The sequence below is a fragment of the Dipodomys merriami genome, unplaced genomic scaffold (genome assembly GCF_024711535.1).
Source record: "Dipodomys merriami isolate MVZ:Mamm:240054 unplaced genomic scaffold, mDipMer1.0.p SCAF_2, whole genome shotgun sequence".
NCBI lineage: Eukaryota > Metazoa > Chordata > Mammalia > Rodentia > Heteromyidae > Dipodomys > Dipodomys merriami.
The window spans coordinates 74,516,089-74,542,562 of record NW_027203381.1 but is presented as its reverse complement, the minus strand read 5'-3'; the positions used below and the strand labels follow the sequence as shown (position 1 = coordinate 74,542,562).

General features: G+C 44.9%; 1 protein-coding gene across 2 annotated transcripts; it reads right to left on the bottom strand.

Annotated features, from left to right (window-relative positions):
* Positions 1 to 229: 229 nt before the first annotated feature.
* Positions 230 to 25,684, bottom strand: Popdc2 (popeye domain cAMP effector 2). 2 transcript variants are annotated; one of them, XM_070030146.1, is made up of 4 exons: positions 24,802 to 25,684; positions 20,090 to 20,198; positions 15,044 to 15,446; positions 230 to 8,699 (listed from the first exon to the last, which is right to left on the bottom strand). In XM_070030146.1, exons 1-4 carry the CDS (start codon positions 25,290 to 25,292, stop codon positions 8,614 to 8,616), a joined length of 1,089 nt encoding a protein of 362 aa, XP_069886247.1. In that variant the 5' UTR covers positions 25,293 to 25,684; the 3' UTR covers positions 230 to 8,613. The 2 variants fall into 2 exon arrangements, with proteins under 2 accessions (XP_069886247.1, XP_069886246.1); XM_070030145.1 differs by having other exon boundaries at positions 8,612 to 8,699; positions 14,903 to 15,446.
* Between the last annotated feature and the right edge of the window lie 790 nt (positions 25,685 to 26,474).

The window sequence follows — 26,474 nt, the reverse complement described above, 5'->3', positions numbered from 1 at the left end:
GGGTTAAAGGTGTGAGCCACCAGAGCCCAGCTTACATATAAATTTCTTATCTTTACCGTTGGACCCCTCAGGAGAACAATAAAGGTGGAGTTTTTCTAGCATCCCCCTCAATAAAATCTAGGGTATAAAATACACTCATTTTCTTAATAAAACCCAAGATTTCCACAGTGGTTTATCAGACATTCCTTTGCATAAAAATCACATTCTTGGGCTGGGAAGGTGGCTCAGTGGTAGAGTGCTTGCCTTGCATGTCTGAGGCCCTGGGTTCGATTCCTCAGCACCACATAAGCAAAAAAAAAAAAATCACATTCTTCAGGTCAGAAGGCCTCTAAATACTTTGAGAGATCTTTGTTTTGTTTTTTGTCTGTCGGTTGTGGGGCTTGAACTCTGGGCCTGGGCTCTTCCACTCAAGGCTAGAGCTCTAACACTTGAGCCACAGTGCCACTTCTGGTTTGCTGGTAGTTAATTGGAGATAAGAGTCTCACGGATTTTCCTGCCCCGGCTGGCTTTGAACCTCCATCCTCAGACCCCAGCCTCCTGAGTAGTAGCTAGTACAGGTGTGAGCCAATGGCACCTGGCTTTTTGACAGATCTTTTGAGCTCACAGATTACTCTTTTTCTGGGCACTGACCCTTACCTGAGATGTATATCCCCAAGTGAACATTAAGGCCCTGTCCTCAGCTGCAGCTGGCTTCCAAAGTGGGCACTTGACTTAAGCTGGATCAGACAGATCTCTTGTGCAAATTGTGTGTGTGTGTGTGTGTGTGTGTGTGTGTGTGTGTGTGTGTGTGTGTGTGTTGGTACTGGGGTTTGAGGGTCTTATGGTCCTGCTTAGCTTTTTCTCTTAAGGCTGGTGCTTTACCACTTGAGCCATACTGTAAATAAAAGTCAGGAATTTTTTTTTTGGCCTAGACTGGCTTCAAAACCAAAGATCTTCGAAACCTCAGATCTCAGCCTTCTGAATAGCTGGGATTACAGATGAGAGCCATAGCACTCAGCACATTTAAACACATTGAACTCTATCAGAGAAAGTTATGGTTGCACATAAAAGGTATTTATTATATTGAAACACAAGCATTCCTTGACTGCTGAATTCTTTCCCAGCTCCAGCTCTTCCCATATGTTCCTCAGGCTGAAAGTGACATACTGCAGCATTAAACATATCTCTGGCTACACCCTGGGTCCACTCCAGGCCTGAGGTGACCTTTACAGCCCCTTCTACATCAGAGAGATTCTTCTCCTGTGTGCAGAGTTTGGGAGTGATGAGAACACCACAGCACACAATCCTTTCATGGTTCTAAGAAATTCTCTCTGACTCTCAGTGTTCACTCCTCTTCTCTGAAGCCACAACTTTTTGTTTTATGTGACAGTGGTCCAAATTCCATCTACCCAACAGCAAATAGACATCTTCCCCTAACTTTGTCATTGCTTTATGATGACAGCCAGCCATCCTCCACAGTCATCCAGGCTAGAAGCCTGAGTCATCTTTGACTCAGAACATCACAGTGCTAAAAATAAACAAGTCATTTCCATCTCTTCCTTAATATCTAATTTATACTCAGACACTGTCTTTCAGTGTATGTGACTGATGTTAGCTCTGTCCTGTCTATTTCTTCTGTAAAAACTATGGGTCTTGGCACAATATCAGCTTTGGTCTCTGTTCCTCTACATACCACCCCCACCCCCCATTATGTTTATCTGTGTCTAATAATTCCTTCTCAAACCACTTATTTAATCATGTATTCATTCATTCATTTATTTTTGTCAGTCCTGGGGCTTGAACTCAGAGTACCTCGTCCTTTATTCAGGTACCTGGAGCTCATGTTGGAGTCCTGGTGGACAAGGGTCAGGAGGTCCCTCGAGGTGACTCTAAATCTTTTTTTTTTTGGTCAGGTGTGGGGCTTGAACTCAGGGCCTGGTTGCACTCTTTTGCTCAAGGCTAGTGCTGTACCACTTTGAGCCACAGGACCACTTCTGGTTTTCTGGTGGTTAATTGGAGATAAGAGTCTCATGGACTTTCCTGTCAGGGCTGGCTTCAAACCATGATACTCAGATTTCAGCCTTCTGAGTAGTTAAATTACAGGCATGAGACACTGGTGTCCAGCTAGAGCCATTTACATGTACTCTCTTGCTACATAATTTTCACTGCATTCTTAGGAGAACCTGGACTTCAGGAACTTCTGTGGCTGTATCACTGTGATTTTTTTCCTCTTAAATTTTCTCTTACTTTTTCTTCAAAGAAATTTGTAGCCCTGACTGAATTGATCCATTGAAGTTGCCTTAAGAAAACCTTGTATAGTAGTCGTCTATCCACAGAGCATCAGAGGAGGAAGCTGAGGCAGGAAAGGTCAGGGGACTTGCCCAAAATTAGTCAGGAAAGAAAAGCACAGCCAGCCTGCCTTTTACATTGCATATCCAAATCTGCACTGCATTCCTGGTGGGTGTTAATGACTGATACTGATGTTAATGACATGTGAATGTAAGCTTTAGTAATCATTTGAAGATAAGCAAGAAACCGTGTTTATCTGGAAGGAATACGCTCCTTGTTTACTCTTCTGCTTTACTCTCTCTGGCTGCTGTCTTGAAGCACTGGATTCTAATTGGGCCCACGCCAGCGGACAGATTATTGTTTTGGACAGTGACACTGGACAGGAGAAAAGTGAAAGGAGATCTAGGTCAATGTCCTAGGAAGGAGGGCTCAACAGATAGACGCCTCACTTTGCAGAGCTGGGATGGAACTGACTGGTCTATAGTGCCCTTCTCGCTTGTCATCATCAGCCTTCCTCTTTTTAGAAGGCCCACAGACTTTCCTGTGTTCCCTCAGTCTCCTGGTAGAGACTTAGAAGTCAAACTTCTAGGTTGCATTCTGAGATGATTCCCTTTGACTGTCAGCCTCAGGGTCAAATGCCTACTGCCATGGCTCCTATCTGGATTACTGGCAATTGGGTAAGCCTAGAGGACCAGCAGTCATAAAGCTGCAATGTTTGTTCAGTCATTCAGCAAACCTACTGTGAGCTAAGTACTGAGATGGTGACAATCCTCTTTACCACAACTATAATGCATGGAGTGCTTATTATGTGTCAGACTTGCTAGGTATAAACATAGATACAGACACAGATTCATTGAGTCGCTACTATCTCACCACCTCATGATTAGATAGATTTGGCTTTGTAATTGCTGGGGATTTGTTTGTTTTGCATATGTATAAGGAAGCTGAGGTGTAGAGCAGTCAAATTACATGATACAGATACAAAGTCAAGTGGCAGAGCCAATTTAAATTTAGACATTGGACTAAGAAGTATGTGCTGTGTGTGTGTGTGTGTGTGTGTGTGTGTGTGTGTGTGTGTGTGCACGCGTGCATGCGTGTGCATGCTGGTCTTGGGGCTTGAACTCAGGGCCTGGGTGCTGTTCCTGAGGCTTTGTGCTCAAGGCTAGTGTTCTACCACTTGATCCACAGCTCCACTACCAGAAAGACTCTTATGGACTTTCCTGCCTAGGCTGGGCTTTGAATGATGATCCTCAGATCTCAGCCTCCTAAGCATCTAGGATTACAAGCTTGAGCCACTGGCCCCTGGCTTGCAGTTTGTATTCTTAACACCGTTTCTCTATTGCTAGACATCCTAACTCAAGGCCTATCGTATCATTCCACCTTTCATTTTTTGCTAGTCCTGGGGCTTGAACTCAGGGCCTGAGCACTGTCCCTGAGCTTCTTTTGTTCAAGGCTAGCACTCTACCACTTGAGCCACGGCACCACTTCTGGATTTCTCTGTTCATGTGGTACTAAGGAATTGAACCCAGGGCTTCATGCATGCTAGGCAAGCACTCTACAACTAAGCCACATTCCCAGCCCCATCTTTTTATTCATAACTTGGTTTAGTAGACACTGTTAGTGATGGCAAGGCTTCTGGTCACATGGTTTTACACATACAGATTCCAAATCAACAATCTTCAAGAATTCTGTCTTAACTAGTGTGGGCCTCCTCCTTGATCGTTCAAATATGTATGTGTAAACACATATATATCTGCATGCTCTTATTTCTATGGAATATATTTTATATATCCGTGTTGATCTTCTTTATTATGGAGAATTTCAAAGATACCAATTAGAAAGATTGTGTAATGAATCCCCATGGACACACACATCAGCCAGCCTCAGCCACAATGGACTCTCAGGGTTATCTTGTTCTGTCTCCCAGCCAGAGCTGAGGTCACTGTTCTAAGTGAGTAACTACAGCAAAGATTTGAGTAGGTATTAGATTCAGAGAAAAAGAGAGAGTAATGAACTCTGACACCTGAGGGAAAAGAAGAGCCAGGCTCCCTGGCTCCTGGGGTGCCCCAGCACCCTGAGGTGCTCCCTCCCACTCTACCCAAAAAGGTTCTTTTCTATCTGGGCCTGATGACCTGGGTCAGGATCCCAATTACCCACATGTGAACTGAAAACCTCATATTTTTCAGGGTTTACAGGGTGAGGTGAAGTCACATGGGTGTACATGTCAGATTTCTGAAAATATCTATTTTGTGTTGAAGAAATGACAGATGGTCCAATAATTTAGAAGCCATGTGGAGCATAGATGTGAGATAAGCTTATAGGAAACTAAACTCAGTAAAGGGAAGCTCCTGGGGATGGAAAGGAAGAGTAGCTAACTAAAGCTTTCATTTTAGACACTTGAAGGTGGAGATGCTAAAGGCCAAGCTGTCTGTGGGCAGTAGATGGATGGGAAGATTGGGCCTGAGCAACTGGGCAGGGCCTGGAGAAACCACACAAACCAACCTCTTTCATCAGTGACCAGAGTCAGAGTAAGAGTTCTGGCTTCAATGAGGAAGAAGGGCAAAAGGGAAAGTGGAAAGTAGAAATCTCTAAAATCCCAAGTGAGTCGATCATTTAGCATCTGGGTTGATCAGACCTCTAACAATTACCAACTAAATGCTAAGGTGTCTCTAGAAGAAGTCTCAGAGGGATGAGTACTGGGGAGGGGGTCCCAAGACTCCCAGCTTCCTGCAGGGAGCTATCTGCAGACAGGGGTGAAGGTTGTGAGAGTGTTGGCCAGATGGAACTTTTGTTTTCACTTTGAGAGATGAATAGCAGCTGGGGGGTGGGGGGTGGGAAGGGAGTGGGAAGGGGTAAACCACCCTGGAGCTGCAGTCCCTTGAAGAAAGATTCCATTACCAGACTGGGTGAATCTGATTTGCATACTGAGTGTGTCCTGGGCTTCCCCAACTGAATTGAAGAAAATCACATGACAATTGGCAACCAAGGTGTGCTGTGTGGAAAAGGACAGTTTGGGGAAGGCTCAAGTGAACCAAAAGTGAAATGAAGTCCCATGATTTCCAGGTAAATTCTGAGTGGGAGGAGACCACTGGAAGGAAAACTGTTGACAGTCATCAAGAGTTGAAGCAGTCCAGGGCATCAAAAATGCAGAGGATTGTGGTTCAAAACCAACCCGAACATAAAAAATCTCAGAGACTCTTATTTCCAATTAATTAGCCAAAAGCTGGAACTGGAGACATGGCTCAAGTGGTAGAGTGCCAGCTATGAGAGGAAAAAGCTGAATGAGTGGTAGAGGCCCAGAGTTCAAGCCCTGATACTGGCATGAACGAGTGTGTACACACACACAGAGCTGTACAGGTCACTTACTAATTGAACAAGAACATAATTGTAATAAGAAGGCGCAGAAGAGCTGGGCTCTGAATGTCTGATCAGGGTAAGAGGAAAGAGAGATGGTGAGTGAGACGGGCATTTTAGCTGGGCTGGTGGCATTTGAACTAAGTACAAATGAGAAGATACCAGCTAAGTTCTGAGCAAAATGTACCCCGAACTAAAAGCAACTACAATGATTCTGGTACAAAAATGAGCTGGGGCATTCCTGGTGAATGGAAGACCAGTACGGCTAGCATGTGATGAGTGAGGAGAGCAGGAGGAAGTATAGTTGGAGGGACAAACAGATAGGGCTATGGTCAGAAGTGGTTAAAAAGGAGGACTGGTTAAGCATTCCATTCTCCTCTCCACGCTTTCTACTCCTTTAATCAACAAAGTCCAAAGCTGGTTGCTAACAAGGTCCTGGTGATTAGATCTAGTTAGTGCACTGTGAACAGAAGTGGATTTGGCCATTTCTGGGAGAGCCGACAAAAGCTAGCACACAGAACCACAAAGCTGTTTCTTCCTTTGGATGATCGAGCTGATGGTCACTGTTGGCTGAACCACTGTATTGCAACATGTAGCCTATGTTGAGTCACAAAACTTTCAGTGGACTGTAAGTCTATACTTAAAATAATTCTGAGTAATCCATGGTAAGAATTTGAATTTTATTTAAGTGTAACAGGAAATCATTTGAGATTCTGACCTACAGAGTGATGAAATCTTATACAAGTTTAGTTTTTTCTTAATGGTGAAAACACTCAGAATCCTGCATATTAATATGGCTACTTTTCTGTGTGTATAGATTACAGGGAGGAGTGCAGGAGAAAGGGACATGGAGAGCAACTATAGGTCTATTGCAGGCATTTTTGCTATGATGTAATGCAGATTTGAAATTAGTGGTCAGAGTGGAAAGGGTGAGTTGGACTCAAGATACATTTTGAAGACAGAACTGATAGGGCTGATGAAAAGACTCCAAGGTTCTAAGTATGTGTAACTAAACAAAGAACAAGATGGCAAGCAGAGGGTCAGGCAAGTAAGGGGGAGAAAAGGTTTGGATTTAGAACTATCTTCCACAGGAGAGAAGAGAGACAGGAGTTCCTAACCCATATCATACCTGGGATACTCAAACCCAATAATGATGTTCCAGGAGTCACAGATGTAAATATCCTAAACAAAATATTCTCAAACTAAGTCCAGACATCTGTAAAGAGGAAAATACATCATCCTAAAGTTACTATTCCAAGAATAAGTTAGGTTGTTCCAGAAACGCAAGAGTATGGAGAATGGGAGGCCAAACTAGACTATATAGCGAGACCTTTCTATAAAAACAAAACAAATCTTAATGCATACAAATGAGGAAATGGTCAAGAAACTAGAATAGACATTTCAAAATAAAAGATACCCATATGGCTAAAAGACAGACCACAAAACAGAAATAGAAAAGATATTTAACCTTATTATTCATCATTATATCCCCTTCTATTATTCCCCTTCTATTACTGGGGGGAAAGAAAATTGGAACTACAATGATATGCTACTAATATGTTTATATGTCTAAAATGAAAGAAAAAAAGGACAATAACTCCTGGTAGGAAGAAAGGTCGTGGGTACTCTCACCCACCACTAATGGGAGTGTAACTTGGCAAAGCTACTTAGGAAATCATGTGGCGGTCTATATGACCACTGGATGTGGATACACCTACACCTGTACCATTGCCTCTGAGGTACACACTCAAGCAATGTGCACCTAAGCGCACTTACAAAGGTACCCCTCGTAGCATCTTTGGTAATCACCCCAACTGGAGGCTACCCAAATGTCCAACATTAGTAAGGGGATGAATATGTTGTGATTTATTCATCCAATAGAGAACTGTACAATAATAAGAGTGAATTCACTATGAGAGAGAGAGAGAGAGATAGCTAGGATCTAGTGGTGACAGAAATAGAGTGAGCACCCCCTAGGTGAACCCACAGTATTCTCGAGCAAAATTAATGTGTAAGAACTATTTTTAAGTGCTGGGAAAGGTGGCTCAGTGGTAGAGCACTTGCCTTGCATGCCTGAGGCCCTGGGTTCGATTCCTCAGCACCACATAAGCAAAAAGAAAAAAGCCGGAAGTGGCGCTGTGGCTCAAGTGTGTAGAGCGCTAGCCTTGAGCTGAAGAGCTGAGGGACAGCGCCCAGGCCCAGAGTTCAGGCCCCACAACCGGACCCCCCCCCAAAAAAAGAACTATTTTAAGTCATTGTTTTAGGGGTAGGTATTACCTCACATTAGATAATCAGAATATATATCGAAGTATGTGGTGAACACAAGGAAAAATAGAATGTATTCCATTTATAAATCCACTTTTAAATGTCTAAGGAAGGAAATCAAAGTAGCTAAGTCTGCAAATTCTTTTTAAACACTGTTATTTAATACTTAGTGCATAAGTAAGAGACCTATAAGTTGGCAAAACTAAGTGCTTAAATTTCAACTTCCATAAGATGAAACATAATTGGGAAATAAAACAATTACCAGCAAACATACTTCTTGGTTAGCTGATACCATGGATCCTTTCAGACAATTCATTGAAACAAAGTAGGGAAAGTTGCTGAGGGTTTACCGAGAGCCTCACAGGTGCCATAGCCCATTATGAGCACCTGACCTACAGTGGCTCATGTTATCCTTACATCTGTGGGTGGGATTTTGAGTTCACTTGACAGATGAGGCTCAGAGATTATGGAACTCTCCAGGATTCTGCAACCTGGAGTCCAGTCTGATGCTTTTGGATGCCTTCTCCTAAGGAAGTTTCATGAAGGTAAATTTCTCCATGTCGCTCAGGGCTCTTGGTGTTGTGGCAGTATGATATCTGGTGTCCACTCCCACCTTCCCTGGGAGCCTTCCAGTGGGCGAGCAGAGGAGCATGCGTATTAAGTGACTGTTGTGAATGAAGAAGAGTTGTCTGGCCAGTGACAGCTTAGGCAACAGCCTGGTGATACTTAAAGTTCAGGAGTGTGGATGGGAGCCAAAGGGACCCGTCCCCTGGATGTAACTTGAGAGGAGATCTGGAGAGGGGTTCTAGAAACTGTGGAAAGAAAAAGAGGAAGGATTTCAGCCTTGTCTAACTTTAAAAGGGCCTTTTCAGCTTTTTTGAAATATCTATTTTTTAAATCTCTACCAATTCCACATTTTCTTTCCAGTTCTGGGCTTTGAACTCAGGGCCTGGACACTAGCCCTGAGCTTCTTTTACTCAGAGCTAATGTTCTACTCCTTGAGCCACAGCTCTACTTCTGGCATGCACGCATGTATGCATGAGTGTGTGTGTGTGTGTGTGTGTGTGTGTGTGTGTGTGTGTGTGTGTGTGTGTGTGATTAATTAGAGACAAGAGTCTCAGAGACTTTTCTGCCCAGGCTGGCTTCAAACCGTGATCCTCAGATCTCAGCCTCCTGAGTAGCTAGGATTATAGACACTAATCACCAGCACCCAGCCCAATTCCTAATTTTAACTATACCCAATGTCTGTAAAGCAGAAGTAGAAGAATGAAGAATGAGCTGAGAGCCGCAGAGGTTGCTGGGAGGGAATCAAGTAGCCAGTCTACTACCTGACTCACTTATGTGGCTTCAGGCAGCAGAGGTAGCCTACTAAGTGAGTGACCCCAGTACTTGTCAGGCCTCTACAAGATCAGGGCTTCTGTTCCAATGATTTCTTTCTTGTTCCAGGAGTCATAACAGTGGTTCTGAGCACAACTGGTGCTGTTATTCACATTAAAGTTATTCACCAAAGTACTCCATGGTCCCTTCTTAGTCACATGGTAAGACTGAGATCTGTCTCCTTCCAGACTGAGAACCACCTGAGGTACAGCCATTGCTTGGCCATTCAGGAGCTAAGAAGCTAGACACGTGCTCTCCAGGTCTCCACCTTTAGGTTTTGCTTTTTCTGGTGTCAGGGAAATGTAGGACAAATGGAAGGACAAACGGGGAATGCAGAAGCAGAATTGTATCTCAGAGTGAGGTAGGACAGAGAGACAGTGCGGGCAAGTGCACAAATGTGAACACACAGAATGCTGAGCCTCGTTGTGCACTAACCAGTGCTTTGCAACTGCCTGGATCCACTTCATCTCAATTATTCTTTCAGCATTCCTGGTAAACAGGGGACTATCCAGCCTGTTCCACAGACAAGGCATCTGCTTCTGCTGCCACCACCAGCAGGACCAGAATTCCCTTTTCAGAACCACAGCATCACAGTGTGCATGGCGAGGTCAGCAGTTACCTGAAGAGCAATCCCCCTTTCCCTCAGAAGACCTCCAGAAGAATTCTGATTCCTTCCTGAATTCTTCTAATGATGAGTAACTCACTATCCCATGTGCATTAATACTAAGCCGAGGTCCCTTTCCTTATCATTTCAGCCTTGAATTAAATTTCTGCCCACAAGAATTACCCCAAATCAAGTCATGGGCTTCTTTCCTGAGCCACAATTTGCCTTCGGATTTTAATCTATCATTTGATTACATAAATATTAAAGAAAAGGGAAATGTTATGTAAATTTTTCGCTTTCCAAATGACTGAAATTTTCATTTACAACAACATGAAAACATAATCAAAATTGGCCACATTTCAAGCCAGGCACCAGTGGTTCACACCTATAATCCTAGCTACTCAGGAATCTGAGATTTGAGGAAGCCAGCTCTAGCAGATAAACCTGAGAGACGTTTATCTCCAATTAACCAGCAAAAAGCCAAAAATCTTACTGTGGCTTAAATGGCAGAGTGCCAGCTTTGAGCAGAAAAAGTGAAGGAATAGCACCCAGACCCTGAGTTCAAACCTCAGCATCAGCACAAAACAAAACAATTAGCCAGATTTCAAATGGCTTCTAATTTAGTCTGTGATAGTGGATCCATTGTCTAACTCAACCGACCACCTTAACGATATGTTTCTCCACAGGTTCTCCTTCACCAAGTATCTCCAATGGGTAAGGGACACAGGGTAGACAGAGCAGAGGCTGCCCACAGCATCAAGTGGCAAACCCCCCATTAGGTGAGGGAGGATCTGGCATGAAGATCCTATGCGAATACAGTATTCTCTGGCACGGTTTGGCTTGTACAAGAAATAACACCATTTTTGTTTGCTTTTGTGTACCACCAGACTAATCACTGTGCTGTCTTCAGACTAGAACTCCAGTAGAAGCTTAACCTGGTTCTTCAGTTGTATTTGTGTGGAAATAGCACTGGGTCAGTGTCAATCCTAACAAAGCAGAGCTCAGCCAGCTTCCTGCCTCTTGGGTAAATGTTGTGCTGGAACTAATAGCAAAGAGCTTGCCATTTTTGATAACTAGAAAACCAGGAGGGAGATGGTGAATTATGCCCTACTTAATAAAGGAAGCTGTAGTAAATTCCTATCAACCACCACGTTGCTTATTTTTATGTTTGTTTATTAAAGTAATAACTCTTAGCCAGGTGCTGGTGACTCATGCCTGTAATCCTATCTATTCAAAAGAGTAAGATCTGAGGATCATGGTTCAAACAAAGCCAGTCCTAGCAGAAAAGTCTATGTGGCTCTTATCTTGAATGAACCACCAAAAGGCTGGAAGTAGAGCTGTGTAGCTCAAGTGGTAAAGCATCAGCCTTAAGCAAAAAAGCTAAGGTACAGCTGCCAGGCCCTGAGTTCAAGCCCTAATACCCACACAAACAAAGCAAAGAAAAACAAAACCTTTAAGGACTTGGATGGTAATAAGTTGAATAAAAGCCAACAAACCACAATTTTAGGAAAAGGTCTCAAGTTCATTTATCCCATGGTCTTAAGACTAAATGAAGATCTTTGAAATTTGGTCAGTTTGATCAAGCTTTCTTTTTGAAAGCATGTTTTCTTTCGTGAACCTTGTTCTGAAAGCCTGATCTGTGGTTTAAAAATGAACTGTATGGTAAAATATTCCTCTCTATTACTCAAACCAAAACACTTGCTCTCTTTGTGCAACAAAGTCCAGTACTGTAGACAGTAAGTTATGTTAGCATTTTCTTGTCTGAGTCTCAGAAATGGTAAATTTGGCATATCATAAATGATTAAGGATTTGTTGGTTGAGCTGTGACCTTTCACATAGAATATCTTCACTATCATCACATGGCAAGTAATGGGTTCTTTACAGGTACAGAATAGAGGAAAGTTCTAGTCAAACAGGACCTACCACCCCCAGGAAGAACAGTCTTAAGTGACCAGAAAAATGAAAGTGAAATATAGAAGATTTCTTGCTGAAAAGCACACAAATGTCCTGGAACTTGTGTCTTTCCCTCCTCTGAAAAGTTTGTTCTTTGCCTTCTCACCTCAGCCAAGAAGGCTTCTACGGACAGAAAGCCCAACAATTCAGTGAAAAAAGCAAGAATTCAGTGAAGCTATGGTTAGCAAAATCACAGAATTGCTGAGAAGCTGAGCCAGACACCGAAGTCAGGCCATGAGTTCCAGCTCTTGTCTCTTTCTTGTTTGCCATTCTGCCTGCCTCTGATGTTCAGACAATATTCTTGAAATTGGGATATTTTACATCTTTATTTGAATGGTTTTCGTGTGTGTGTGTGTGTGTGTTTGTGTGTGTGTGTGTGTGTGTACACTGGGGCTTGAACTCATGGCCTCAAGCTCTTACTCTGGTTTTTTGGTCACAGCAGGGGCTCTACCACTTGAGTCATGCCTTTGGTTCTCATTTTTGCTGATTAATTGGAGATAAGGTTCTTTGCATTTGTCTGTACCAGCTAGCTTCAAGCTACAATCCTCAGATTTCAGCCTCCTGAGTAGCTGGGATTATAGGTGTGAGCTGTTGGCTTGAGTAGTTTTCTTTTTAGTTAGAGAAATAGGTACTGATCTTGAAAGCATTAGGATTAAGAATCAATAAGATAGAGGGAGGCATGCTATTTCTCACCTATAATAACTGGGAAGCTGAGGCAGAAAGACTGTAAGTTTAGGTCCAGAAGATGGAAGTATGAGGTGGTTTGGGAGGAAGATAAAGAGAAAGCAGTGCCAGAAAGTAGGCAAAAGAACAAGACAGCCTTAAGATTAGTCTAGGAACAGTAAGTCGGGAGAAGACAGGACAAATGGTGAGGAGAAGAGGGACACTTAAAAGACGAACAGAAGCACCAGGACTGAGCAGCAGTTAGAAGGGAGAGAAAGAAGAAAATGAAAGAACCAAGAAGAGAAGGAAACAAGAACAACACAAGGAAAGGGCTCTGTGAATTGATAAGGGAGTTTGAGGTAAGAAGTCATGCTGGACATAGCAAGGGATCCATAGGACATAGTGCTGAGCATGGACAGAGGTAGCCAAGTAGGAAGATGAATGGCAGCAGCGTGGGGAGAGGAGGGGAGGACTGGGCAAATGGGGGAAGCTAGCCAAGTCCCTGTGAGTCTCAGAACCTTGGAATCATTCCAGGATCAATTCAACTATGAGTGCCCAGGAGATGTGAACCCCCACATCTGCAAACCCCAATATCTGCCATTATTATCATTCATTTCTCTGGCTTCTCTCATCATGCATAAAACTTGTTTTGTTTTTGTTTTTGTCATTCGTGGGGCTTGAACTCGGGTTCTGGGCACTGTCAGCTCTTCAGTTCAAGGCTAGCGCTCTAATCCTAACCCGAACCCGAACCCGAACCCGAACCCTAACTCTACCACTTGAGCCACAGCACCACTTCCAGTTTTCTGGTGGTTAATTGGAGATAAGAGTCTCACGGACTTTCCTGCCTGGGCTGGCTTTGAACTGCGATTCTCAGATCTCAGCCTCCTGTGTAGCCAGGATTACATGCATGAGCCATCAGCGCCTGGCTACTTGTTTTGTTTGTTTGTTCGTTATGTTGTTGTGGTGGTGGTTTTTTGCCAGTCCTAGGGCTTAAACTCAGGGCCTGGGCACTGTCCCTGAGCTTCTTTTGCTCATGGCTTAGCACTCTATTACTTAAGCCACAGCACCAATTCTGTTTTTTCCTCTTTATGTGGTACTGAGCAATCAAACCCAGGGCTTTGTGCATGTTAGGCAAGCACTCTACCAATTAAGCCACATTCCCAGCCCACAACTTGTTTTTGGAAATCCATAGACATTCAGTCGTTTACTTTGTTACCTTTGGGGGTCTTCCTCACCAGGCAAGCTCCATGAGAGATCTGTGGGTGCTTCCCAAAGAATGGTGGGGGGTCTCTCTACACCCTCTTCACATGCTTTCAGAATTGAGGGTGGGGGAATTTTCCTCAAGAAAAGCCTCCACCATGGTTGGGGTAGAGTCCCAGAGGAATACGTCATAACATGGTGACCGCAGCCGGGGGAACATGAAAACAACTTCCCAGAACTACTGAGTGTGGCCTTTCTTGTACACAGTCCCAGGAGGGAAACTCTACCTGGTAGGCCCTCCCAGATTCAAGCCCAGCCCACCTCCCCTACGGAGAGTTTGCTGGGAAAGCCAGGCTGTCTTATCCCCTGGTTAACAGTTACCCAGAGCAGCATCCAGCCCTCTGCCCGAGTGACCCAGAGGAAAGCAGGATGGAACACTCTCCTTTCAGAACCAGTAGCCTGTGATCACCAGTTGCTTCAAATGTGCCACTTACAGAAATTTCCAGCTTATTCAGGCTAGCCGGCTGCTTTCCAGAACGTCAGGAACACAATGGGAGTCGAATCATGCCAGCATTTATCTATTTAGTGGCACTGGGGCTTGAGCACTGTCCCTTAGTTTTTTCTGCTCAAGACTGGCACTCTATCACTTGAGCCATACCCCCACTTCTGGCTTTTTGGTGGTTAACTGGAGAGTCTCATGCACTTTCCTGCCTGGACTGGCTTTGAACTAGGATCCTCAGATCTTAGCCTCCTGATTACCTAGGATTACAGGTGTGAGCCACTAAAACACATCCCACGGGATTGGCTGTGTGGCTCAAGCAATAGAGCAGCTGCCTAACAAGAATGAGGCCCTGAGTTCAAATCCCAGTACCACCAAACCATTCTCATCATTATCCATAATACAAATAAAATCCGTTTAACCTCAGAGGTCTTAGCAATTAGCACAACCTTGGGGGATGGGAGAGGGCGGGGAAGGGGAAGAAGCAAGCTGCCAGACCACTGGACATGCCCACCTTCCCCAGTGCAATTCAGTGCATGGTAAATGGGTTTAGAAAAATCACTTCATGCCCCGCATGCTCCCAGAGTGAGAGGCAAGGTGGGGTTAGCTGAGCTCTGAGAGACCTCAGAGAGGAGCGGATCCCGCGCCCCTTGAAGCGGAGTGAAAGCCAGCCTCTGGCGGACAGACAGACAGGCGGCAGCGGCCTTGTGCGTACTTACATGGGATCCTGAGCCGGTGCCCGTGCCCGTGTTAGTTCTGCCCTCACCTCATGTACTCCCCATCACTCCTATAATCCATAAAGGACTCCGACTCTGACACCTCCTCAAAATCCTCCAGCACCAGACTGGTGGAGTCCTCACCCAGGGGGCTGCTGTCCGGCCTGGACGGCCTGGCCCGGGGCGCGTGTGCGGGAAGGGTGGTGGTGGGCACCAGAGGGGGTGATGGCTGGACAGCGGTGGACGCGGCCTGCGCGGGGGACCAGCCTGGCTCAGAACCTTCCTCCTCCTCCTTCTCCGACTCTGGCCCTCCATCCGAGGAGGAGGAGGGACCCAGGACGTGGTAGAGGCTGGGGAGACGGATGTCGAAGCGCAGCCCAAACTTGGCAAAGAGCTTGTCATTGAGGGTGTAGAGTTTCTCCGAGATGTCATAGCCCAGCAGGGCCGAGAAGAGGCGGGAGATGTACCGCTCTCTGCTCAGAAGAAGGTGCAGGCTTTTGCGGGGCCAGGAAATGTAGCTACATTCAGTCTCGGCAGTCAGAGTAACCTGGGAGGGAGGGGAGGACAGGAGGAGAAGTTTAGATGACAATGGTTATGCGTGTGCTCACCCTGAACGGGGGCCCTCGTGGCCACGTGGCAGGTGAAAACCAGCCATCACTTGCCTAGAGGAGGTCCAGCCTCGGCTCCTACCTGTGAGCACTGAGAGGGGGACATCCTGTGTCAGGAGCCTGGGCTCAGCCACTCAATGACTGGCCTATCCCCTTCTGGAGATGCCTTTTCTATGTTCTGTTTCCTTAGCTGTGATTTCATGGTGGTTAGGAGAAAGAGATTTCCTAGTGTTCTGAAGTTCTGAGAATAAGTCAGGATGTTTGCCCATGGCTTCATTTTCTCAGGACAAAAACATGATACTCTATTTTCCATTCATGTACGCACCTAGGAATTTCTGAGCACTCACTGTATAGCCATGATGGAAAGCTGACTCGCCCTTTATGAGACAGACAAGCAATGCCATTACCCGGCATGCAGTAGATACTTAATAAATCCTTGTTCATGATAAAGCTGGGGACGAAATGAAGACATGCTTGGGAGTTCAGGAATGAGTAATCTGATCAGCCTGAGTACTGTGGGCTGGCAGAGTTTATGCTGTGTGCTTGTGGATGGAGACAGTGGAGATGATGGTGGTGATGATAACAATTAACCTTTATTTAAAAGTAACTCTGAGCCAGGCATTGTACTAAGTGCTTTCAAAGGATTATCAAATTAAAGCCAAGTCTGACTTTCCAAATGGTCTTTATTAGATTGTGTGTGTGTGTGTGTGTGTGTGTGTGTGTGTGTGTGTGTGCATGTGCTTGCACAAGTGTGCATGCTTGCATGCACTAGTTCTGGGGCTTGAATTCACGGCATAGATGCTACTATCCCTTAGTTTTTTCACTCAGAGCTAGCACACTATCACTTGAGCCATTTCTGGCATTTTGCTGGTTAATTGGAGATAAGAGTCTCTCTGATTTATCTGCCCAGGTTGGCTCCAAACCATGATTCTTAGATCTCAGCTTCCTGAGTAGCTAGGATTATAAGCATGAGCCACGGGTGCTCAGCTTTTATTAGATTTTTTTTTAAAATTCCTTCAATCACTGCTCTGGTTAAGGTCCTGTGGCTGATGATCCTCTAAGTTGCTGTTTCCATCAGTCTGCTTACATGCTGATTTGCACTGATTGATCTAGGTCCCTCCTCTTTAATATACTGTCTTCAATGGTACACAATATGCCAAAATCACAAGACAGCCTCCTGATTTCTCCTTATCAGGTTCCTTCACTGCTTTTTCTCCAAACTTCTTAATACTACAGTGTCCATTACTGAACCCCTTCCACACTCATTCACTAGGTGATCTTATTTCATATACTGGTCTACAACCAACCCTCAAAATTATGAGTCAAGACTGACTTCATTTCTGAATTCTAGACTAGAATATCCACCTGTTCAGGCAGCATTTTCCATTAGCTGTCCACAGAAGATGGACATTTCAGGAAGAGCCTTCTATTTCCCCAGACCAGCTCTAACTGCAGCATTCTTTAGCTCAGCCAACCAGCCACAGAATATTCCCTGATTGTCTCTTCCTCTCACATCCTACATCCAGTTCAATAGGAAACCCCTTTGCCTCTGTTCAGAAACTATATGCTTTGACCCTTGCATAGTCTGGGTCCTCTGTCACCCCTTCAGCTTCTTTACCTGCTCATCTCTTTCCTACTTGATTTTCTGTACTTCAAGCACAATAGTCATACCTCAAGACCTTTATTCTTGCTCCTATCTATCGCTTATGTTCTTCTCCAAATATCCAGAATCCATACTTTGCTCAAATGGCATGTATATGATAAGGACTTCTATGGTAACCTTATTTAAAATTACTACTACCTCTCCCTTGAATTACTCTATGCTGCGGTTCTTGTTGAAATAGCAGTTATTACCCTCTAACAACGTACATAATTTACTTGTTTATTATGTCTGTGGAGTTTTTTTTGTCTCTGTGACTATCCTGTAAATTACTGAAGGGCAGGGACCTTCAACTATGCTATTCACTGATATATTTCAAACACCTTTAATAGTGCCTGAAAATGCACAGCAAAAATTCCTGGAAAATGAATGAGTCAAGTGAAGACTATAATCTTGTATGTTGCGAAACAATATAATGACATTTTGTCAAGTTCTGTACAAATTTCTTTCCCAAAGAAATCTTCTCCTGGATTGGTTCCCACATGCATATGGGTATATAAAGTGTTGGCAAGTATCAAGTGTTTTCCTTCATACTCATCTCAGGTTGGTAGAAGGGACTAAATGTGATGCTATGTGAAAATGGGACCTAAGTCCAGGAAAATAGGGGTACAGATTTAGAGGAGTGATGATTTCTGAGAGTCAAAGTGCCAGCAGTTAGCGGATCTAATGTAACTGGCTTGCTGAGGGCTGTGATGGAATGCTGATTACCTGTGTTAAAGACTATGTGGAGTTTGATTTAGGCAGTCACTGTTGATTTCTCTCTTGCTGTCAACAAAAACTATGTCACTGCAAAAGGCAAGCTCAGGACGAACTATAACTTGGGACAGCATTTGACCCCAGGGAGACGTATCTGCAAAGAGGAAATGGGACTTTACACTGCCAATAGCAACTGTGGGATCCTATTGCTTCCAAATGAGGTACATACTAAAAATATAAGAGAGAAATACTATCATATTCACATTCCAGGCTGAGAGGCCATCTGGGGTTACAGCTTTTCCTTTAGACCATAATTCAGGGGAGGGCTTTGGGATCCCCACCTGCTCTTTTCTGTCAGTGTCACAGTCCTGGTCCAGCTGGCTCAGGGCCGTTCAGCCCTCCTGGACACCCTTAGGGAGTTCCCAGAGGACTCTGCTGGGCCAGTCAGAGAGGGTGGAGATGTGTGGGGTGGAACGGGCATATGAATGGAGGGGTCTGTGGCTGGCAACGCTGGCCATGGGATCAACAACACCTCTCAGGCTCCATCACCACAGAACCAACTGTCAGGGTGGGGACGGAAGCAGATCCAGCCAAGTGGCACTGCCTGGTATGTGTCTTTTCCGGGCTTGGCTTATATGTTGGCTCAGGGATTCCTTGATTGAAGTGGTAGGAGACACATGGAACCCAGTGCCAACATACTATCAGGACAGGGAGTCTGAAAGGATGGATGAGTGTGTGTGTGTGTGTGTGTGTGTGTGTGTATAAACTCCACTCTTCTGGTGGTCCTCTCACTTTGTAACAAGAGTGCAAACAGCAGATCCAGGCTACTGCTTAGCTTTGCAACTTTTTAGATAAACTTTATGATGTTTTGGAGCCTTGGTATCCTCATCTGTAATTATGCTAACAACAACAACAACAATAATAATACCTACCCCAGATTTGTGTGAATCAATGAGACAAAATATTATGCAGTGCTTGCCTCATGCTAGCTATCCAGCAGTCTAGAACCACAAAGGAAGCAATCAAGTCTGCAGCCTGACAGAAAACACAAGAGGGATCAGAAGCCAGACTCCTTGCTTGGCAGGTAGATGTGAGGGTTCTATAGAGTCCTCTAGGATATCAACTGACCACTAGCAAGACAGCTTAATAAATCTTTCTTGAAAATCTCAAGTGTTTCTGGGATTGTCTTTAGGATCATGGGGTTGGAGAAAACCAAATCTTTAAAGAATTCACCATGTGGAAGACAGAAAGAAACCCAGACCATCAGAAGATAAAGCAACATGGCAGAGTCTGCTTAAGCCAAAGGAGAAGCAAACTGCATGTGTAGAAGCTGGTGAATTTGGATCTGGGCAGATTTCACAGAGGAAGGGATGTGCCAAGATATCTACAAGTGGAAATGCATTTCAGATAGAAAAGACCAAGTAGTGGCCAAGGCATAAAGTTGTACACCAATGTGGTAAGAGTGGAGAAGTATTAGTGGCTGGTTGGCTAGTAAGTGCAAAGGTATAAGGAAGGGAGGGCTAGAGATTAATGGGAATCTGCCTTGCCCTTATAAGCCAGTGTTGCCCCTAAGGCTCACTGACCTCCCTCCCTCCAGGCCCATTCTCAGAGCATGATCTAGGAAATCCCCACTGTGAAGTGGTTCTAAAAACAAAAGCAAAAACCCCTCATCCCTGGCCCTACTTGGAAGTGTACATCCCTGGCCCTACCTGAAAGTCCCTGGGTGGGACTTGGGGCTGCCTGATCCTATAACTCAACAGCTTCCTTTGCCCCAAACCCTCTGCCTTCTTTGCCCTTGTATCTCTGACTCTGTTTGTTGGTACTTGGCACCTCTCTTCAGCAATGTTTAAATTCTTATCTGATCTGTTGAGGTCTCTGTCTCCTCTCTTCCCTTTTGTCTACTTGATCTTTCCTAACAGAGGTGTGACCAGAAATCTCTTTAAGTTACTCTCTAAGGGCTGTGGGTTTTTATTTTGTGGGCATCTGAGTATTCTGAAAGAGATTTAGGCACAGGAGTTACATGCCCACCACTCAAAGACCAGTACTTCCCTGTTGTGTCTGCTCTCCAGCAGTCCAGTCATTCTTCCCTAGAGAAGTGGCCCTGGCCTCACCCAACCATCACGTTGGCAAGTGGTAACAGACGGATGTGAAAGGGGACAGATGTGGCAGCTGCTGCTGGGCTGCAGGGGGACAGGCGGGGCAAGGATGCACGGGGCTCCTTCTTACCTGGAAGGTCCCCTCCTCCGAGGGATGCAGCGATTCCCACTCAGGAGAGTCCATGAACTGGTATGGAAAGATGTAGTGCAGAAACTGCCCATCTTGACTCACCCGAACCCTGTCAAAAAGAGAGAAATGATGGCATGGGAAAGGGAAATGGCTGTCTAAATCTCCTTCATGGAAGGCATGTGTTGCAGGTTATTGCAAATCATGCAGCAGTAACATCTCATCTAAAGCATGAGAGAATCCAAAGCAGGCGCCGTCTGTTTAGCTGGGGATATCGTTGAAAAAGGGGAGACTTCTGAGACTTCTTGTTTCCCTCCTCTCTTTATCCATAGTTCTCAGTTCTTAGCTGCAGGATGGAAAGCTGGGGTGGGAGAATTTCAAAAAAAGCCCCCAGGCCTGGGCCTTATCCCAGAGCAATTGGACTCTCAAGGTGGAATCTGGCCTTTGTCTTTGAGGGTTTCCTAGGTTAGAGGAAGTCACAGGCACATACATAACTGGCAGCAAGTCAGACTGATACATATTGTTGTAGAACAGGAGCCAGAGAGGGGGAAAGATTGATCTTTGACTACAACAAAGTTCTTTGTTTTTTGTTGTTGTTGGATGTGGGGCCTGGGCGCTGTTCCTCAGCTCTTCAGCTCAAGGCTAGCACTCTACCACTTGAGTCACAGCACCACATCCGGCTTTTTCTGCTTATGTGGTGCTAAGGAATTGAACCCAGGGCCTCATGCATGCAAGCCAAGCACTCTACCACTGAGCCACCTTCCCAGCCTTTACAACAAAATTCTTGATGACCGCTTAGCTGAGATTCAAAGGATGACTAGGCCATTGGAAAGCAGAAAAGGATGGGGATGGACAAGATCTGGGAACTCTGTTTTCCAGTATCTGATTTTTCTTTTCTCATCTTCTACAGTACTAGAGCTTTAACTGGATACATGGCTCAACAGCTAAAGGATGTGTCCCTTGCTGCTAGTTAGAGCCACGGGGTTAAATTTGGACTCATGGGATATCAACACTCCCAAGCTGAGTTTGTAATCAATGTCTAGATATAGTGTATACATATAAATCACCAAGAGACTACCAGCATAACTACCTTTTATCTGATCACTACCTAAAGAAGAAAGCCAGAAGAGAATGTAGGTCTCCAACTAGGCTAAGAATGGAGTCATCCCAAAGCATCTGATGGCAAAAACGTACTTGGACCTACAAGACTGGGTGATAAACCAAGACTGTCCTGAACACTTCCCTGAGAAACAAAAGAAGAAGGAAAATGTGAAGTAAATATTGACTTCATCTGGACCTCTTTCCCTCAGACCTCATCTCAAACACTTCATCCCACAGAAAGTCTTATCTGAACTCCTCAGAAAAAGAGACCCCTTGGTGACCCATTGGTTATGCTTTGCATTTCTTCATAGAAAAATGATAGCGCTAAGCCAGGCATGGGTGGCTCACACCTGTAATCCTAGCTACTCAGGAGGCTGAGATCTGAGGATCATTGTTAGAAGCCAGCCCAGGGAAGAAAGTCTGTGAGACTTATCTCCAATGAAATCACAGAAAAAGCTGGAAGTGGCACTGTGGCTCCAGTGGTAGAGCGCTAGCCTTGAGCAAAAGGAGCGCAGGGACAAATCCCAGGCCCAGAGTTTAAGCCTCAGGACCAGCAAAGAAGAAAAGAAAAAAAAACTATAGCATAGCATTACGTTAATTTTTGGCTTCTTTGACTGGACCTTCCTTGAGTACAAGGGCATTATTTTTTCCACTTACTGCCTAGTGCTCTTATCTATGAGAGGGAGGAGGAATAGAAGGAAGGAACAGCAAATGAGTGAACAAACTCATTTGTGTGTTACCCTAAATGAGGACCAAAAGCTCAAGAAAATCTTTCCTAAGAAAGGAAGACTGCAGGAGAGAAGGAAGCTGCTGAGCACACACCAACTCTTGCCATCATCCCTCCGGGTGAGGAAGCGTGTTTGTCCAGGGATACTAGCTAATCTCTACTGAGCCTGAAAGGCAATCTGGAACCATTTCAACTGCCTTACTCCATCTTTTATTTTATTCATTTATTTATTTATTTTTGGGTCCAGTCATGGGGCCTGGGCGCTGTCCCTCAGCTCTTCAGCTCAAGGCTAGCACTCTACTACTTGAGCCACAGTGCCACTTCCAGCTTTTTTCTTTTTGCTTATGTGGTGCTGAGGAATCGAACCCAGGGCCTCATGCATGCAAGGCAAGTGCTCTACCACTGCGCCACCTTCCCAGCCCCTACTCCATCTGTTATTATCTGTCTCTTCTTCTTTCTTGGTCTCGATGGCAGGTTACGTCTTCATGTGAATACTTTAGAAAGAAGTTAGTTACCTGCTCAAGGGCTGTACAGGTGGGAGTTGGGGCCGTGCATTTTCTAAGAGAGAAACTGCAAGGACAAGCCCAGCTTAAGCAGGTGACAGGCTGTGAGGAAGCCACTTTGTTCTCTGAGTCTTGAAAGGGATGCACTGCCTTTTTAAAAACAAAACAAAAAAAAGACTCCTGAAGTTTGAGCAAAGAGCTCTAGACCACAGGCTGCGTGCACCACTGGAGTCTGCACAAGAAGGTCCTCTTCCTGGTATTCGGTACCACATTCTACCCAGCTCAGGCCGCTGTGATTCTCCCTTCAAGTAAGAGCCCAGGAATAGGTTAAAAGCCTTGTTCCCCCTTTCTGACTTAGGAAACTTGGGACTGCATGAAAGACTGTCATGATCTCAAAGATAACAAGCCAAGAACATTGTCCCAGTATACTTTCTAATTTCTAACTTATGCTTTTTTTTGGGGGTGGTTCTGGGGATTGAACCTGGGGTCTTTTATGCTAGGTGAGCATTCTACCATTGAACTACACCCCTAACCTCTAACTTAAGCTTTTGCTGCTAAGTGTACTGGAAAGAACTATACGGACAAGCCTTTCTTCTCCTTCATGGGATCATGGGCTTATATAAGCTCAGAGGAAATACATCACATATAAGCCACCTGAACTGTATGATAATTACAATCTGCTTCCAGAAATGTGTATATGCAGTGGAGGGGGACTTTTCCTGGTCTCCAGTCCCTCCTTTAAACAGAGGATACAATTAGCAAATAACATGATAGAGCTCATTATGAGCAAGTTCCCTAATTGCTTTCAAGTATGGAACTACAGCTAGCAAATGTTTTGGATATAGTTGCCATGTATAGTTGTTTTCAGATAATGTAGAGTTTACAGATATTTTTACTTGTTTTGTCCTTTTAATTCCTTCCTAAATGATATGAAATATCTCTCCCTTCATAACTCACTCAACTATTCTGAGTTCAAAAAATAAAAATAGCATGTGTTTATATGTAACACTTTGAAGCCTATAAAATAATACACCTGGGCGCCTCATTATAACTCATTATGTTGTCATACCATTATCATCAGTAAGTTCATTCCCTGATGGCACGGTTAGCAGTCTTATTTAGTTTCTGTCTTTTAGTCCTTTCTTGGAATCAGAACCTCTTGATCACCATCTTAATTTTTCTGCCACATTTGCAGTGTTGAGCAGGCTGGCAGAAATCAGCAGGAATGGGTGCTTACCCTCAAGAGCTGCCAAGATAATATTTCAAAAAATCTGTAAGTACAGTACTGAGGCCCACGGCCCTTCTTCACTAGACACCAGTAGTTGCCATCCACTTGCTGACCAGGTGGACATGCACTGATCGAGAACGGAGACCACTGCTCCCATTGTCTTACTGCCAGTGTTTTTTGAGGAGGTAAGTGTATCTGCCAAATCCTCATTGCGGCAAATGTGGACATCACTGCTCTCTGGCTAGGGCCCCCAGCTTTAAATGCTTGACTTCTTGGTCTACAAGGATATTTTTTTAATGCTGGTCATGAGGCCTGAACTCTGGGCCTGGGTGCTGTCCCTCAGCTCTTCAGCTCAAGGCTAGCGCTGTACCATGTGAACCACATGGCTCCTTCCAGCTTTTTTACTGCTTATGTGGTGCTAAGGAATCAAACCCCGGGCCTCATGCATGCAAGGCAAAGCACTCTACTACTGAGCCACCTTCCCAGCCCCATCTACAAGAATCCTGATAGAACAATTTGGATGGAAAATGGGCAGGGGATATATCCCTCCATGCCTGGCTGTATATAGATGGCTGTACTTTAGATTCAGTACAGGACAAACACAAGTTAGGGCTGAAGTTGATGCCCCAGGAGGAAGAGCAGTTACTGGGAACCTCCTCTATTTCTGGTCTTATTTCTTGCACATAGTTGTACATGCTTAGTAAATGTTAATACAGATAGAAGGAAAATTTAATCTTATTGAAATGTCCAGTTTTCTGAAGCTTGCATATATAGCGCTTCTCTCTCTCTCTCTCTCTCTCTCTCTCTCTCTCTCTCTCTCTCTCTCTCTCTCTCTCTCTCTCTCTCTTTTTCTCGTCATTTTATTTCTGGGTTCAAGACACATTCACCCCACACCTCCCAGCCACAAGTGCTCACACAGTCATACTTACCAACCAAGAAGGTACCTCGTGATCTGGTCTCCTCTTGGAAAATACAAAGAAAGAGGAAGTAAACTCACTCCTAGAAAAATCAACTTGAGTTTGTTGAACTTGCCACATCCCTCCCTCAATGAAAGGAGATATAAAATGGAAAGGGATGCTGGGAAATGAGAAGTGTAGGTGTAGGCTGAAGCTGAAAATAAAAAATCTTGGGCAGTGACAATGGCAGAGGAACTTACCGGCCGGAGAGCAGCAGCGACAGGCGGTTGATGGGTGTCTCACCTTCCACAGCGTAGTTCTGCTCTGTGGCCAGAGTCAAGACCTGCTCCTGGCAGCAGTGAATGATCTCCTTGTAGGAGCACAGGGGAACCTGCAGGGGCAGGCAGAGTGTCTTATAGAGAAGGTCGAACTCCTCAGGGAGGGTGTTCATGCGCAGGCGGTACACCTGGTGTGCCAGCTGGAGCAGGCAAACCACAGTCAACAGACAACTCCAGAAGACCACGTCCAGCCCGCAGGCATCAAACCAGCCCCACAGTACATAGCACAGGTAGCCTGTGCCCAGGAAGCCAAAAAGGTAGAAGCATCCATACACCCCACTGCCAGCCATGAAGCCGAAGAGCAGGATGCAGTTGGCTAGGTGGTAGACAGCGCCTTCCAGAACCTGCTTCCAGCCAACACACGTTGGCCCCTGAAAGAGGAGCTGGCCCACTGTGCTGCTGTTGGCGCTCATTGTTGGGGTGTCTCAAAGCCTTGCACACATAGGAAACTGTGCGAATGAATTGAGCTGTCCTTCCAAGATGTCTTCTCACCTTTGGCTTCTCACCACCAAATCTGCCTTTGCCAGGAGGGATGTTTCCGGTGGCTTTGGGAATGGACGTCAGACATAGTTCGTGGAGAAATAGAAAAGTGTTTTTCTTCTTCAGCAAGGCTGTGGCTGTTTCTGCCGAGTGGTGGAAAACTCCCTGGACTCCAGGTTTTTTAGGATGGACTTCATAGTTGGTTCCTAGCAGAGAATATAAATTGTCCCCAGACAAAGGTAGACTGACAACTTCAGCTGTGGAGGGGAAAGCGGCCACATCCTGCTCTCTGTTCCCAAGCGGAATGACAGCGCCCAGCATGGGAGGCACACTTGTGTGCCATTTGGAATGCGTTCTCTCTTGGCACCGGAAGAAAGGGTGACCCCGGAGGGATACCATGTTTGGAATTGGAATCCAAGAGGTACTGGCAGTGAGAAAAAACAGGCCAGGCGCACAGGCAGACTGGCAGAGCACTTAACATACCTCCCAGAGGACAAGATAAGACCTCAGGTCAACAAAGGCGGCAGAGAGATTTCATCTTCCCACTGCAGGCTGGACAAGGTGCAGAGAGAGAACTCTCTAGAGGGAGGGGCAGAGGGCTCCCCAGAGAGAGCGGGGCATGTCAAAAGAGCAAAGCATAGGACTCGTAGCAGATACAGGGTCAGCAGTGAAAACTGGATGATCTCTTGAAAGATTTCATTAAGACATTGCGAATCATTATATGTTTATTTGATGTGCATTCAACAGAAATAGCTCGGTAAATGCAGCCTTTTGAATTCCAAGCAAACTCTCCCTGTGTTTGGATCTAGTAATAGTTAAGAAATGGTAATTCATATCATCATTACCACCCACCCCAATATTTCCAAATTATAAATACTATCTCATAAACACCCTTTAAGTGACAGATCTATATTAGGAATTTTATGTACTTATTATTCAGTCTTCAGAATACCCTTCCTTCTAAAGCTGAGTGAAACTGAGGCACAGAGTGAGGATGTTTCCACAAGGAGAAAGTGGCAAAGGCTGGATTTGAACCTGAGACAACCAGACTTAAGACTCTGGGCTAAGTGGTTTATATGGTAAGTAGAAATACATGATTCCCAACCTCACATTCC